The sequence below is a fragment of the Triticum dicoccoides genome, chromosome 4A, assembly GCF_002162155.2.
Source record: "Triticum dicoccoides isolate Atlit2015 ecotype Zavitan chromosome 4A, WEW_v2.0, whole genome shotgun sequence".
NCBI lineage: Eukaryota > Viridiplantae > Streptophyta > Magnoliopsida > Poales > Poaceae > Triticum > Triticum dicoccoides.
Genome location: NC_041386.1, coordinates 664,419,976 through 664,435,534, shown reverse-complemented (window position 1 = coordinate 664,435,534; position 15,559 = coordinate 664,419,976). Strand labels below are relative to the sequence as shown.

At 46.2% G+C, this 15,559-nt stretch overlaps 1 protein-coding gene across 8 annotated transcripts; it reads left to right on the top strand.

Annotated features, from left to right (window-relative positions):
- The first annotated feature begins 1,704 nt into the window (after positions 1-1,704).
- Positions 1,705-14,523, top strand: LOC119287819. Of its 8 annotated transcripts, XM_037567442.1 has the most exons (11): positions 1,705-2,194; positions 2,432-3,570; positions 3,694-3,855; positions 8,746-8,903; positions 10,432-10,545; positions 10,641-10,868; positions 10,990-11,067; positions 11,148-11,413; positions 11,804-13,040; positions 13,139-13,426; positions 13,542-14,523. In XM_037567442.1, the coding sequence occupies exons 10-11, from the start codon at positions 13,148-13,150 to the stop codon at positions 14,406-14,408; spliced, it is 1,146 nt and encodes a 381-aa protein (XP_037423339.1). In that variant the 5' UTR covers positions 1,705-2,194; positions 2,432-3,570; positions 3,694-3,855; positions 8,746-8,903; positions 10,432-10,545; positions 10,641-10,868; positions 10,990-11,067; positions 11,148-11,413; positions 11,804-13,040; positions 13,139-13,147; the 3' UTR covers positions 14,409-14,523. The 8 variants fall into 8 exon arrangements, 7 of the variants coding, with proteins under 7 accessions (XP_037423339.1, XP_037423338.1, XP_037423340.1 ...); XM_037567441.1 differs by having other exon boundaries at positions 10,641-11,067; XM_037567443.1 differs by having other exon boundaries at positions 2,424-3,570; positions 10,641-11,067.
- The last annotated feature ends 1,036 nt before the right edge of the window (positions 14,524-15,559 follow it).

Genomic DNA, 15,559 nt, shown 5'->3' with positions numbered 1-15,559 from the left:
ACCTACCCTGCGAAGAGCGGCGCCAGGGTCGGGGTATGGGGAGAAGATGGCGTCGCGAACGAAGCGTCACTTCGCCCAGCTCGACCATGGCACCAGTTTTCAGGCGGTGGCCGGTGGAGCGGCCGCCGCCGGCGTCGCCTACATCTTCCCCTGCCTCCATAGCCGAGCGGCGCCCTTCATCATGGCTGCCGTTTGGGGAGGGATGCGGTCCCGGTCAACGCGATCATCGGCCACGGTGAGCGAGACGGGCGCGGCAGCGGGATTCGGACAGTAGAGTGGATACTGGGGACGGCGGCGCAGGCACGGCGGCGACGGGATTCGGATAGCGGAGTCGATACGGGGGACGGTGGCGCAGTCATGGTGGCGGCGGACGGCGCACGGCGGGGCGGAGCAGGAGGTGGCGGCGAGATGGATGTCGAGGTCGGATCAAGGAGGCAAGGTCGTGCAGGACTGCGGTCTGGCTGGGCTATTTTTATCTTTGATAAACCGATGGACAAAGGCGTGGCAACGGGGATGTGACGAAAAATAACCACCGAAAAAAAATCGGACGAAAATGCTGGGACGAAAATTAACCATGAAACGGAGACTACCAACTGAGACATTAGAAGTAGAGATAGTAGAATGCTCGTGCGTTGCCACGGGCTTCTGAAATATTTTTCTGAAGTTATGTAAAGAAAATGCATGCTAAATTTCACAGATAAAGACAATATGACATGATCACAATTGCATAATAATTGAAGGTCACTTCACTTGTAATGTAAAGTGATCACGAAATGACAAATTGACAATGTGTACATACATAATTTGTTGGCCTGATAAAAAAACCGAGTGAAACTAGGCAATATGACGAAGGAAAGACTGATAACAACATTGAAAAAATACCTTGTATGGTAGCATTTAAATTGGCATCCTTTTTTGTTTTTTTGTGAGATATCACCGCTTCCATATTATTATGTTGTAAATTTTTTGATGAATTTTCAGCCCCTTTTAGTGGCGTCGGTTCGGAACCCTTGTTGATGGATTCTTTTTGTGCATCTTCAAGTTCCATATCTATGTCTTCTATATTTTGAAAAAAAATACATAAAGAATACACCTTTAGCTATATACAAAAGATTAGCTATATGCACCTTCTCTCGTAGTGTTTCAGTCAGGCAGTCATCGTTATATCAGTGTGTATGTCGAAACCCATCACTTTCTATCTATGATGAAATAAACATATATAATATATATAATAAAAATAAAAGTGAAACTAACACAACAATTTTATTTTGTAAAATAGAAAATCCATTTTTCATATTATAAAAAAAGATGTTGCATTTCTCTCGAAGCAAACAACCAACCATAATGTTCAATTGTACGGTCATATATAAATAAACAATCATCTGAAATTTCTTAAATCATTTTAATTTATTTGTATAGGCTAAGGAAAATTGTCTGACGAAAGATAAAAGCATGCAAGCAATCCAACACAAACCAAATATATTCGGTTTCTTCTCTCAAAATTGTGTTTTTTGTGTGATACTATATCTAATAACTATATTTTTTTGTATGATCCATGTTTAATTAATATGTATACACTTTAATATATAGTACTCTCTGTACCGAAATAATTGTTGTTCTACGTTTCTAGTGTAAAATTCGTCATGTACAATTTTTTTGGTTGTTTCCTAAACTACCCTCCCACCTCTCTCTCGTCCACTCTCTTGCTCACTCGCTCACTCTCTGGCTTGCCCCAGTCGAATCCCTAGCTCGCCGCTGCCGCCGCCGCCTCTCCCTCGCACTCGTCGCCAGCGCCTCTCCGTCGCCCGTGTTGCCGGCGCCTCTCCGTCGCCCGCGTCGTTCTGCCTCTCCCTCACGCGTCGTCGCCGCCACTCCATTGGCCCTCTCGTCCTCACCCCTTCAGGACCCCATTTTTACTTTCCGATAGGTGGATCCGAAGCGCGGCGGCTCGACCTGCAACGGCGGCAGCTGCGGATTCATTGCTCCTGCGTGCACCGGGCGCTCCGCGGCCTCATGTTCAGCAGCAGCAACAAGGCCAGCAACGGCTGGAGGGAGGTGCAGGGCAACTTCATCCCCTTCTGCTGTTGCCCAATGTCGAGGACGGTCCAGGAGCCGCCGCTCGTCCTGGCGGTGGACGACAGCCTCGTCGACTGCGTGGTCATCTCCTGGATCCTCCGCAGCTCCAAATACAGAGGTGAGGCGCCATCTCCATCTCACTCCATTCCATGACTAAATCTGAATGCACTGCAGCCTAGGCCAAGCAGACCTCAATGACTGTATCTGAATCTCTGTAAATCTGTATAAATCTTACTTCATGCACTTGTTGCAAGTTAATTCATTACCCTCCTCTCATTGGCAGCCAATTCTGAAACGTTTGCAAGTCAGTTCATCCTATTAACCTCGCCTGAATAAATGTTCTGAAGTGTTTTAGGTGGACACATTGCTGGAGCCGTGTGGCACTCCTAATGGTCTCAAGCATACTCCCGTAAAACATTTGGAGTACATTTGTTGGTTGAAGTACCAAGATATTGGTGGAACTTCATTCAAGGAGTAAAACATTTCCAGTACCAAGATTGCAGTAAATTTTGTGGAACTTCACTGCTTGAGACCATGTTAATGATGATGCTTGTGCAGTACCAAGATTCAGTATCAGTAGCCGAGTGTTGGTTGAAGTGACTGTTCAATTGTTCAGTGTCCGTTTTGTTATCTTCATTTCAGAAATTTATCTTTCCATTCCTTCTTCCTATCCTTCATGTAGAGACTATACTGCTTTACTTCAGACAAGTTTTCTTTAAAACCAAATGAATTAGGACTTGCATTTTAGTTTAAAGTTTATGTGCCTAATTTAAAGTTTAATTTCCCAGTAGATTTTGAATGTCTTTTCTTGGTTCTCTACCAGAAAACACACTACTCCATTTTCTGGTGATACTTATCTGGTGATCACAAGATATAAATCCACTATTACCAGTACCATTATCTGGTGATCACAGAACCATTTGAAAATGATCAAAATGTACTCCTTTTCAGTTAATATAGAGTACTGAAACTGAAAATGTGCATACTGAAACTGAAACTGATCAAATGGAGTACAAAACCATTTGAAAACGACCAAGATGATCAAAATGGTCAAATGGAGTACTCCTCAATTAACGTAGAGTAGTTACAGTAATTATCATATCATCTTGCCCTCTTTAATAGTCAATCAACTGTCACTAATCGAGTGTTGTTTACTCCAACAATTATCTTATTTTTAATTGTCACTCCTACAAGCATTTCTTTCTCTTCTCTTTCTGGCTAATCACTCCACACAATTTAAAGATCATTCAAGTTCCTTTTGCAAATTCAAGTTTTTGTAATGAACTACTTATAAGATGGAGTATGTTCCTTTTGCCTCCCTTGTTAAGCAGTAGTTGTAGAGTACTCCTTTTCAAGATGTCACCAAGAGTGGCTCTGAAGCTGAGTTATCACCAAGAGGGGTCGGCACAGATTTGTCACCTCTTCAAGCGTCATGGCATGTCGGCGCTTGTCACCTCTTCTGGGCCAAAATCTAACTTTGAATCATGCGACCAGGTTAGGATGTGAATTCTGTTCCGTCAGCACTATTTTATCATGTATGATATTTTCTCATTCTTTCCCAGAACTTGTCTCTTTCCTTGTTTTGGAACTGATGTTTTTTATATGGTTGCTTGACAGTATGAGCCAGAGCTATTTCCTGGTTTGATTTCTCCTGGGTGTACTATGCTTTCTAGTGCCTGATCTGATGGCAAGAATACTGTGTCGACGGTCAACCTGGACTGTAAATTGGATCTGAAAGCAATAGCTCTCCAGGCATGCAATGCAGAGTATAACCGCAAGGTAAAATCATTATCCTAAGGCATTCATAATGATGTTTGATTTTTTTTCTCTTATTGGGCTCGTGATGCTATATTTCTGAAAACATCCAAAATTTTATCACTTTGCTAGCATCCAGTTTGATGAAGCTACTACACATCGAATCATCCAGCCTAACGTAGTGAAGTCACTGCCCTTATATAAGAGAAAAACATATGTTGGAATCGACCCCTGGTTGGTCGGAAAAGACACGTTGATTGTCATCAGTATAAGACCCACAGCTACTGTCAAAGATTTGCCAAATCAACCTGAACACCAAATACAGACACTTGACTTGATCAGCAGCAGAGTTATGAATGCAAGTTATCTTAGCACTTGCTTACTGAAGCTAAACTCTATTGCCTGGAGGGAAGAAGAGTTCGTATAGTCATACATGTACAGGGATTATCTTCCAAATCTGCTTGTTTGCATAGACCCAATTAGATTTCCCGGAAGCTCGCACCCAGATTTTGTTATCCACATCGGTTGATCCTTGCATACTACCCCTCACGGTTGATGCGATGAATCTGAGACCTAGTATGCAATTACAATGGGTGGAATCATTTAAATTACTTGTTTCACATATGACGCAAAGTGCTAAATATCAAAACATACGGGCATCATGCTTATATAAAACGACAAGTAAATCACACGAGTACGTAGGACTGTAGGAGGTACCTAAAACAGCTAGTAAATCACACAAGTATCCTTTAATGACACAGGAGGTGGTACCATAACTACGACGTGAGAGTTATGGTCATCTTAATTCACATCGGAAAAATGACCAAATATCTCTACTTCAGTGAAGATGCAATCCTACGTATAATCTAGAGTTATGGTCACTGTCGTACAATGGTGCAATTATGTACTCCACTAACTACCACTTCATTAATAGAGTTACAGTTTTTATTCAGTAAAATATTGGTTGTACTAAAAAGGAGTAATCAATAAAAATAAAGATTAATCCCACTCCTAGCAGAGCTAAAAGAGAGTAAACTCAGAAATATCAACTTATAATGCACAATTTATCACGGATCCATCCTAAATGGCCATCTAATAAGCAACATATGTTTGCCCAAACTTTATGTTGCAACGTCCCAAATTGCCATTATATAGTACCAATAATGAGGGATGAGAAAATAAAGAATGAAGTCATGGAAATACCTCAAGTAAATAATCCAAAATATTATTCTGTATTCCTTCTAGAGAAACTGGCTTCTTCTTCAATTAAAAAAAAAATCATATTTCTTGTTCAGTTGGAGCGTTCGCAATAGTAGAACTTTCTTCAGGATTATTTGTAGAGATGTACGGAATTTCTTTATCTACAGATTAATAGGCTGAAACACCAACACCATGATTTTCAGACCCTGCCAACTCTATAATTCTATAAGATCCAATACCTGCTAGATTGTTCCACAACACCAATGTCCAAGTCAATACCATATATTATCCACTGAAATGTCTGATTTAATATCATATGCAAAAACATTAGAGCAATGTGCTCTCCTTTACCCATATTGTGTACCACAGAACATTATGAACATTAGGGGAGGATTAGCCTGCAGCTATTTTAGATCGTGCACCAAATACTTGTAGTTTTCCTAAATTAGGGAGAAGAACAATGTTGAAATCCACAAGAGTCGTATAGAAATTTCTGCAATCAATATCATATCTGATCCATGTACGACAGCCTCTAAATAAGCAACATAAGTCCACAGTCCATAAGTATGTAGGCTACGCTCCAATTTGATGTATCATGCAATTTTGCAATACTCGGATAGTTTTGTAAAGCATACATATACTGCATTGGAGGGCTATAAGCTTCATTAATCTGAAAATATGTAGACCGCAGCTGAGATCGTAACTTAGTGACACAACACATGGTATGATAGCTAAAGGAGAGGCTATCAATTGTCATTTTTTTGCACTGATGTGCTAGTAGAAAAACACCATTGATTCGATTTGATGTGTGAAGTCACCTGTCGACTCGGCTTGCCATTGATTCTGCGCCTATTCCCTGGCTTCCTGAAATAAGATTTCCCAGCGTCGGATCAGTTCAAAGAAAAGGCAGATAGAAAAACCAACAGAGAGAAGAGCCCATCTGAATGTGATCACTTGCCTTGCCGAGAGCATTGAGCTTCCCTAGCACCAGCTCAGGAGAATCCGACATGGAGGGCCTCCTCTTGGGGGAGGCAGCTGTGTCGCCGACGCCGGCCGTCGGAGACCAGCAAGGAGGGCTCCTTCTCCTTGGGCCTCCTGCTCATGGTGCGTGAGCCGTGCAGCTCATCGAGCTCTTCTCCTGCACATACAGTTTAAGCTTCAATTCAAATCAGCTTCAGAAGCTGCAAGACAGAACATGTTCAGTTCAGGTGTGCAGAGTACATACAGGTGGAACCGGCCCTTTGGGATCTTGTTCTGTGGAGGAGGAGGTGGATTGCCCTGTCGGCGACGAAGCTCCAGCCGTGTGTCACCAGCCTGGGCATGATGATGGTACTCTTCTTGACCAACGCCGAGCTCCGCGCTGGCGAGGGCCGCTCCTTGACGGGCGTCTTCTCGAAGTTGAGCGCGATGGGCCTGACAACCTTCTTGGCAGGCTCGGGCGTGCCGACAACGAGCGGGTGGTGCCTCAGGATGTGCGTGGTGCCGACCACGACGGGGACGGGGGGACCCCGGGTCGAGGCGGCGACTCCGCTTCTGGACGGTTGGTGTCGTCGCGGAGGAGCGGCCGTGCGGGAGGACCGGAGGAGGTGGGGACTGGGGAGCGGAGTGTACAGAGGCCGGCGGCGGAGACGTCTGGACGCAACATGCTGCCCCTCATCTCTTCCCTCGTGCGGCGGCTAGGGTTTGCGGAGGGAGGGTGTGCGTTGCCTCGCTCCGTCGCTCGTGGGTTTTTTCTCGTTGGTTTTCTTTCGTAGGTTTTCTTTCGTAGGTTTTTTTTCGACGTGCAGGCCTCGCTCGCTACCTAAGGCATCGCTACCTCCATGGGGGGGCATCACTCGACGGTCCAGGAGAAAATCGTTGGGAGGTGGGAGGTGGGAGGAGGTACCAAAATAGGTACCAAAAAAAACCGGGCGAGGTGGGACAAAAATAAAACCCGGAACGCGACCTACCAACTGAGACATTAGGAGTTTAGATTATCCACTGAAATGTCTGATTTAATATCATATGCAAAAACATTAGAGCAATGTGCTCTCCTTTACCCATATTGTGTACCACAGAACATTATGAACATTAGGGGAGGATTAGCCTGCAGCTATTTTAGATCGTGCACCAAATACTTGTAGTTTTCCTAAATTAGGGAGAAGAACAATGTTGAAATCCACAAGAGTCGTATAGAAATTTCTGCAATCAATATCATATCTGATCCATGTACGGCAGCCTCTAAATAAGCAACATAAGTCCACAGTCCATAAGTATGTAGGCTACACTCCAATTTGATGTATCATGCAATTTTGCAATACTCGGATAGTTTTGTAAAGCATACATATACTGCATTGGAGGGCTATAAGCTTCATTAATCTGAAAATATGTAGACCGCAGCTGAGATCGTAACTTAGTGACACAACACATGGTATGATAGCTAAAGGAGAGGCTATCAATTGTCATTTTTTTGCACTGATGTGCTAGTAGAAAAACACCATTGATTCGATTTGATGTGTGAAGTCACCTGTCGACTCGGCTTGCCATTGATTCTGCGCCTATTCCCTGGCTTCCTGAAATAAGATTTCCCAGCGTCGGATCAGTTCAAAGAAAAGGCAGATAGAAAAACCAACAGAGAGAAGAGCCCATCTGAATGTGATCACTTGCCTTGCCGAGAGCATTGAGCTTCCCTAGCACCAGCTCAGGAGAATCCGACATGGAGGGCCTCCTCTTGGGGGAGGCAGCTGTGTCGCCGACGCCGGCCGTCGGAGACCAGCAAGGAGGGCTCCTTCTCCTTGGGCCTCCTGCTCATGGTGCGTGAGCCGTGCAGCTCATCGAGCTCTTCTCCTGCACATACAGTTTAAGCTTCAATTCAAATCAGCTTCAGAAGCTGCAAGACAGAACATGTTCAGTTCAGGTGTGCAGAGTACATACAGGTGGAACCGGCCCTTTGGGATCTTGTTCTGTGGAGGAGGAGGTGGATTGCCCTGTCGGCGACGAAGCTCCAGCCGTGTGTCACCAGCCTGGGCATGATGATGGTGCTCTTCTTGACCAACGCCGAGCTCCGCGCTGGCGAGGGCCGCTCCTTGACGGGCGTCTTCTCCTCGAAGTTGAGCGCGATGGGCCTGACAACCTTCTTGGCAGGCTCGGGCGTGCCGACAACGAGCGGGTGGTGCCTCAGGATGTGCGTGGTGCCGACCACGACGGGGACGGGGGGACCCCGGGTCGAGGCGGCGACTCCGCTTCTGGACGGTTGGTGTCGTCGCGGAGGAGCGGCCGTGCGGGAGGACCGGAGGAGGTGGGGACTGGGGAGCGGAGTGTACAGAGGCCGGCGGCGGAGACGTCTGGACGCAACATGCTGCCCCTCATCTCTTCCCTCGTGCGGTGGCTAGGGTTTGCGGAGGGAGGGTGTGCGTTGCCTCGCTCCGTCGCTCGTGGGTTTTTTCTCGTTGGTTTTCTTTGGTAGGTTTTCTTTCGTAGGTTGTTTTTCGACGTGCAGGCCTCGCTCGCTACCTGAGGCATCGCTACCTCCACGGGGGGCATCACTCGACGGTCCAGGAGAAAATCGTTGGGAGGTGGGAGGTGGGAGGAGGTACCAAAATAGGTACCAAAAAAAACCGGGCGAGGTGGGACGAAAATAAAACCCGGAACGCGACCTACCAACTGAGACATTAGGAGTTTAGATTCGTTGGTTCATTGTTTCCGTGATGATTGATTGATTTTTCTGTCGAACAGGTGGAGGTGTATTTGGAGATGCCGAGCCACCCACACCTGCTGCAATGGTAGCCATTCTCTTGGCAAGCTAAGCTCCTGAATGTGAGTAGGAAGTCATGCTCCTGTTTGTGCGTGATGGGTTTGCGGCAAGGGCGACGAACTTCAGAGTACAGAGACAGGTTTTGTACTTTGTTCTTCAGGATTTGTTCCATCTTCATATTTCCTTCTTATAAAAGGGTCACATTAATCGAACACAACCAATCGAAATCAGTCCTCTCATGATTTTCGTTTCAGCCATAACCCATGGACTGATCGAGCCAAAAAGGATCCCATCGCATCGATTGATTCGATTCATGTCTCAATAGCTCCCGCCGTGCATCCTACACCCGTTTCTCATCTCCCCCACGTATATTTAATTATTTATGACTTTTAATACACAAGCGCATATAGGAATCCAAGTAAATAGCAACGGCAATTATTAGCAGGTTACAGATCTTTTGCCTTTGTCTTCCTCCCACCTTAATGTGAGACGGTTCTCCACCACTATTAAAGCCCTCTGCTGAAACTGCTCTACAGGTCCAACATTTCAGCGTCGGTTCATTCATCTCTTTAATTTGAGTCACGAGGACATGTGTACATCACCCCTGGGCCACCAATTTGTAGTTAGAAACATGTATGTAGTGTGATCATCATCTGATGCGCCGGCCTTCTCTGCGTTGTCTGTCACCTCAATTCATGATGATCCAACATATGTATCTGCATGAATAAAAATATATCTTTTGGATGTTTTATATTTTATAGACAGCGAGAATGTGGACAAATATTATTCGCATATATTCTAATTTTATTCTTGATAAATTTAACACTATATATTCCAGCAGCAACGAGCGGGGTATTATCTAGTTTCTTAAGAGATGGAGTATGCTGTATTCAATTCAATACAATTACTCCCGAGTATAACCAATGGAATCAACCATCAGCCTAAAGCAGCGTCATGTAAACCAGTGCATGAACTGCCCACACCGATGACCCGTTTCTCATCCTCGTGTTGCTCACTAGCTGTAGCAGGTCGCCGACGACGGGGCCCATGGCCTCCGAGACCAGCTCCAGCCCCATGGTCCAAACAAACACAGTTCGGGGAGAACTTACCACCATGATGGCGTGCAAATTCATGTAGAGAGCACGCCAATGAACTGTTGCAGTTCATGTCACCGTTCTGTTGATTTCAGTGGCGGAAACGTACGGGGCCGGCAAGGAGAGTGGTTTTTCTAGCGGTCCCGGTCTACCGCGTACGCGGATGCCACATGATATAGCGATTAGATTCGTGCAGTATTCGGCAGTCAACATGTATAGGATAGGTTGTGTACGGTCCGGTTTCGGTTTCTACCGCGTACGCTGATGCCACATGATATAGTATATAGCGATGAGATTCGCAGATGCGGATTTTTGGGACATGCGGCCACGCGCTGCCGATATCCAGTCCGTCCGCCCGTGCGTTGGGATTCCTACATTTATTAGGTCGTCTGGCAATACGAAGCCGCGTGATTCACATCGATGAGAATACATATCGTTATACGCCGCGCGTATGATGAGAATACATATCGTTATACGCCGCGCGTATGGCCCATGCCGCATTTAAGTTTCGTATGAATACGCGAGCGAGACAGACCCCGGTCCAGGAATAAATGTTTCTGGGTCGGGTGCCAGGTTGGCGTGATTGGAGCGTCCGGTCCGGTGAACTCAGTGCACATCTAGCTTCCACCTCCCGCGCTCCGGTCGTCAGCAGAGTGTGTAGATGGAGTCCGCGGAGACGGAGACCAGGTTAGGCAAAATCTATCTGCTTTGTGTTCTTAGCATTCCCCATCTAGTTCATGGTTACCCAGGGGATTTATGTCTCGTTTCTTCTGATTCCACAGCTTGTTGCTGCGTGGTTCGGGATCTGGGCCATCCAATGACTCGACCGAGCTGCCGATCTCACCGGATTCGCCGGGTTTTGCAAGCCATCCTGGATCCATGGGCCCGGTGCGAGAGGTCGTCGAAGATGACCCGAGCGGCCGATTCACAGACTTACTGGATACAGTTGAAGGTGCTCTCCCAGACGGCAGTGATTCAGATGAGAAAAAGGCCAGCAGGGCGGAAAACATGTACTCCCTCCGTTCCTAAATATAAGTCTTTGTAGAGATTTCACTATGGAACATATACGGATGTATCTAGATGCATTTTAGAGTATAGATTCACTCATTTTACCCCGTATGTGGTCCATAGTGGAATCTCTCCAAAGACTTATATTTAGGAACGGAGGAAGTATGTAGTGATGGACGACAAGATTGGCTGGGTTAGCAGGTATGTGCTATTGCTTGCATCTTTGTTTCATCTCGGGCTAGCGTGCTGGTCTGATTGAATTGTTTGTGTCCATGGTTCAGGAAACGGAGGGATGCCATGCCAGACGAGAGATCAACAAGTGCAAACAGGGTCACCGCGCTGGAAAAAGCACTAACCGGGTTTGCGGATAGGGATTCAGAAACAGTCGTGACCCCGTCAGTCGGGCTGACATTTGATTCAATAATCGAAGCATACAAGTTCTACAACCTGTACTCTTGGGAAACTGGATTTGGGGTTCGTTATGCAAAGAGAAGGACTAATGTAAAAAGGGACAAAATGCATGCAGGAGTTCGTCTGCTGCTGCTCGGTACTCCCTCCCTCCGGGTTTATTAGACCTAAAGACAACTTCTCTTAGACCAAGACACATAATAATTTGCTCACATTAATTCTTCAATTCCATTCTCAATGCACTCTCTCACATGCATGCAGCCAATGAAAAAGCACGCATGAAGTGTATTAATTTCCCATTCATGGCACCAACAACAATGGCTTTCAATGCAACTAATGAATGGTTGCATGCATGCACCTTTCCAAAGCGAGGGCTTATAAAAAGGGACATGCTTGTGATGCTAAGAGGCCTAATAAGCCCGGACGGAGGGAGTATGTTTTAGCTTCCCCCCGTAAGCAATGCTTGAATCAGTTAACTTTTTTTAAAACTGTATCTCTAAATACATTTTGGGTTGCTTATGTTTTGCAGGGCAAGCCAAAAGAAGCAAATTCGAAATCTTCACGATGCCAATGCCAGGCCATGATAAGGCTTCTATGAACTGATGATGAAGGATGGTACATCAACGAATTCAGGTCCAATCACAACCACCCCATGCTGAACACTTGTGCTGAGAAGTTGCATTTCCCTCGCATAGACATATTGACAAATACACATGAGAGATGGTTTCCCAACTGAGACAGAACAATGTAAACCTGAGCAAAGTTTATAGTATAATCGCAACATTTTTTGGTAGAATTGAGAATGTGCCATTCACCAAGAGATGTTTAAGGACTCTGTGCGGAAAGCTCAGCAGAGAGAAGGCTGATGATGATGTGCAAAAGACAATGGCTATTTTTTCAGAAATGAAAGCACAGGATGGCGAGTTCACGTACAATGTTCAGGTAGATGATGAGAGTAGGATACAGACGCTTATGTGGACAAACGGTCGTAGCAAAACACAGTACCATCACTTTGGTGATGTAGTCACGTTTGACACAACATACAAAACAAACCTTTATGATATGCCTTTTGGGCTGTTTGTGGGGGTGAATAATCATTTCCAGAGTGTGCTTTATGCGGGGGGTTTTGATGCGAGATGAGACTGAGGATACATTTAAATGGATTTTCGATGAATTTGTGAAGATGATGGGTGGTAAAAAACCAATTACAATTTTAACAGGTAATGGGATCATCTACCAAACGTAAAATCTGTTTATATCGTTTGAAGTCCCGCAAACTAGTTTCATGACCTTTTATGTTTCCTTGGCGGATCAAGCAAGAGCAATGGAAAAGGCGATCAAGGAGGCGTATCCCGATTCGACACATCGCTGGTGCAAATGGCACGTCTGAAGAAGGCTAAAGAAAACCTGGGTGCTCATTACACCAAGAAGTCAGATTTCAGGGCTGAATTCCACAAGCTTGTTCATGAGATGCTGACTATTGGTGAATTTGAAGACGGCTGGGCAGCACTGCTTGACAGATATTCACTGAAAAACAATCCATATCTCACGCAGATATACGAGACTAGGCAGAAATGGGCAAAACCTTACTTTGCCGGGAAATTTTGTGCTAGGCAAACCAACACTGGCACGAGCGAAAGTGCAAACCACATGTTGAAGCAGTATGTCCCTCCGTCTTGTTCAATGAATCTATTTGTCAAACAATACAGCAAGCTCCAGTTGACCGAAAACAGGAGGAAGGATTTCAAGAGAAACGTACAAGACTGGTAAACAATGTCCCAACGAAATCTCATAATATCTGAATTGTCTATTAACCATGCCCTAACTCATCGCATATGTGAAATCATCTGTTTCTCTCAAGCAGGCTCACGCTATGCTCAAGGTGAATACCGCTCTTGAAGTCCACGCGAGCAAGATATATACCAGGAAGATGTTTGACATTTTTGGGGGGATACTGTATGAATCTGGAAGATATGATGGCGAAGAAATCATAGCAAAGCAAAAGTACATAGTGACACACCAGAAAGCTGAGCACCATGAAAAGTGGTTTAAGTGCCGTTTTGAGGTTAATGTGACTGACAACCTTGGTTACTTTTCGTGCATCTGTGGCCTGTTCGAGAACATGGGCATGGTTTGCTGTCATTCGTTGCAGGTTAGTCTTGTGCGTCCAGATTACGATCTAGATAGAATGAAATGTGTGTTTTTGCGAGCAACATTTTCATGCTCTCCTTGTTGGGAAGGTGATGGTTTTGCTACATCTGAAGCAGATACCTCCCAGGCACATTTTGAAAAGATGGAGCATACACGGTAGAGACAATCTGCTTGGGCACCTGAAGCACTATCGACAAGACATGGGGCCGCCGGATGCACCCACTTTCATGCATTCTGCTCTGTACATCACCACGCTGGAGGTTGCAAACATGGGCGATGGGAACCCGACAGCTTTTGAGTTTATGATGTTGGGCCTAGTTGAACTGAGAACAAGAGGCGCTGAGGTATGTGCGTTCAACGATGGGCTGGGGGTCGTTGAGCAGCAGGTCTCCAACAATGCAGATCCCAGAGGTCCGAAGTTCAAGACAATTTCCTCTGTAAGAAGTGTGGAAGGCAATCGAACCAAATCACGTCATGCCACGTCGGTGTCCGTGCATCCTCCAATGAGTCAGGCCTCTGAAGCATCATGCCCGAATGGTGATGGGTACAATTCAGATTTCTCCGAGGCCGCATCACGCCTAATGACCAATGCTGAAGAAGAATTTCTTGCACCGGAAAGAAACAACAAACGAGGCCGACCAACTACCAGCCGTGACAAAGCTCCTTATGAGAAGGACAACGCAAAAAGGTCTAGGTTCTTGTCGGATTTCGGTTTCCGGCAGACCCTTAAGGTTCGAACTCTGGGGTGCGCGCGGAGATCACTCCCCCTATCAACTCATGTCTTGTCGCCTCGGAAGGGATCTAAACTACACGAAGAACAACACAAGGGACAAGAGGTTTATACTAGTTCGGGCCACCATTGTGGTGTAATACCCTACTCTAGTTTGTGGTGTGGTGGATTGCCTCAGGGGCTGATGATGAACAATACAAAGGAAGAACTGCCTCGCGAGGGGAGGAGTTCTTGTGCTGGTGGTTCTGGCTAGGCTCGATCGGTCTCTTCCATATTAGGATCCCATGCCTCTATGCTATGGTGGCTAGCCCTATTTGTAGAGCGAGGCCCTGGTCCTCTTCCCAAATATTGAGCAGAAAGGGCGCCAACAATTGGCCATTTTAAAGGGGAACATCTAGTACACTTATCCTGACTAAAGTTGGTCCTTGCCTGCCAAAGACTCTGATGATGTCGGCGGCTTGGGCTCCACGATGACCTCCATCCTGCCGTTCTGCTGGTTTTGGTCTTGTTGCACCAAAATGGTTGCCTTTGCTTGATACCCTTGCCTGCGCTTGCCCCCTTTGCACCAAAGAGGAAACAAGGACTCTGTGCAGGCCGGCGCCCGCCTGGCTGCGGTCGTCATGACTTGCGTCATGGGCACCTCGTGAGGTACCCCGCCTTGATCTCTCCGCCTTCTCGCAAGCCAGCCCGACGAGGCTGCTCCTGGAGAAGCTTCCTGTCGTCCGCCCCGCGAGGCTTGGCCCTTCGCGAGGGTCTTGAGCTTGTGTTGATGAAGATGGGCCGCACTGGGCCACTCCTTGAGCCACGCCGCAGGCCGCAGGCAGGCAAGTCTGGGTACCCCCGTTCCCAGAACGCCGACAGTTTTGTTCCATCTGCAAGGGCAAAAGGCACAAATCCAACACTTGCCCTGATATAGAGGCGACGCCCCGAAAAAGGAAAGGAAGGTGGCCACATGTGGCAAATGCGGGGTTCCAGGGCATCGAAGGATGACTTGCAGCAAGCCTCTCGTGTCGACAATGGACGGTGTCCCTCCTTCGCATTAGATAATAATGTGCTTTGCTGATTCCACCGTGTACCGCTCGCTTATGTATGGGGTAATGTTGTACGAGCGTCTTTATTTGCGCGTTATCGAACCCCCGGTGTTCAGATAATTTTCATTCAGCTTGATAAAATGTTGTACGTGTGCCAAGCTGGCTGTGCTGTTTTCAGATGTATGGTTGTTCCCTGTTTCGAAATGTAGACAGAAGTTCATAAAATTCAATGTACTTCAGAGTATTAATGACACATTTTATGCACCTGAGCCATGTGTGGGGGCACGTTTTCAAAATTCGAAAACTGCCGCGCGCTGTCCCCGTATCTATTTAACATTACATAGCTTAGACGGGAGATGTCACACGCTCGGAA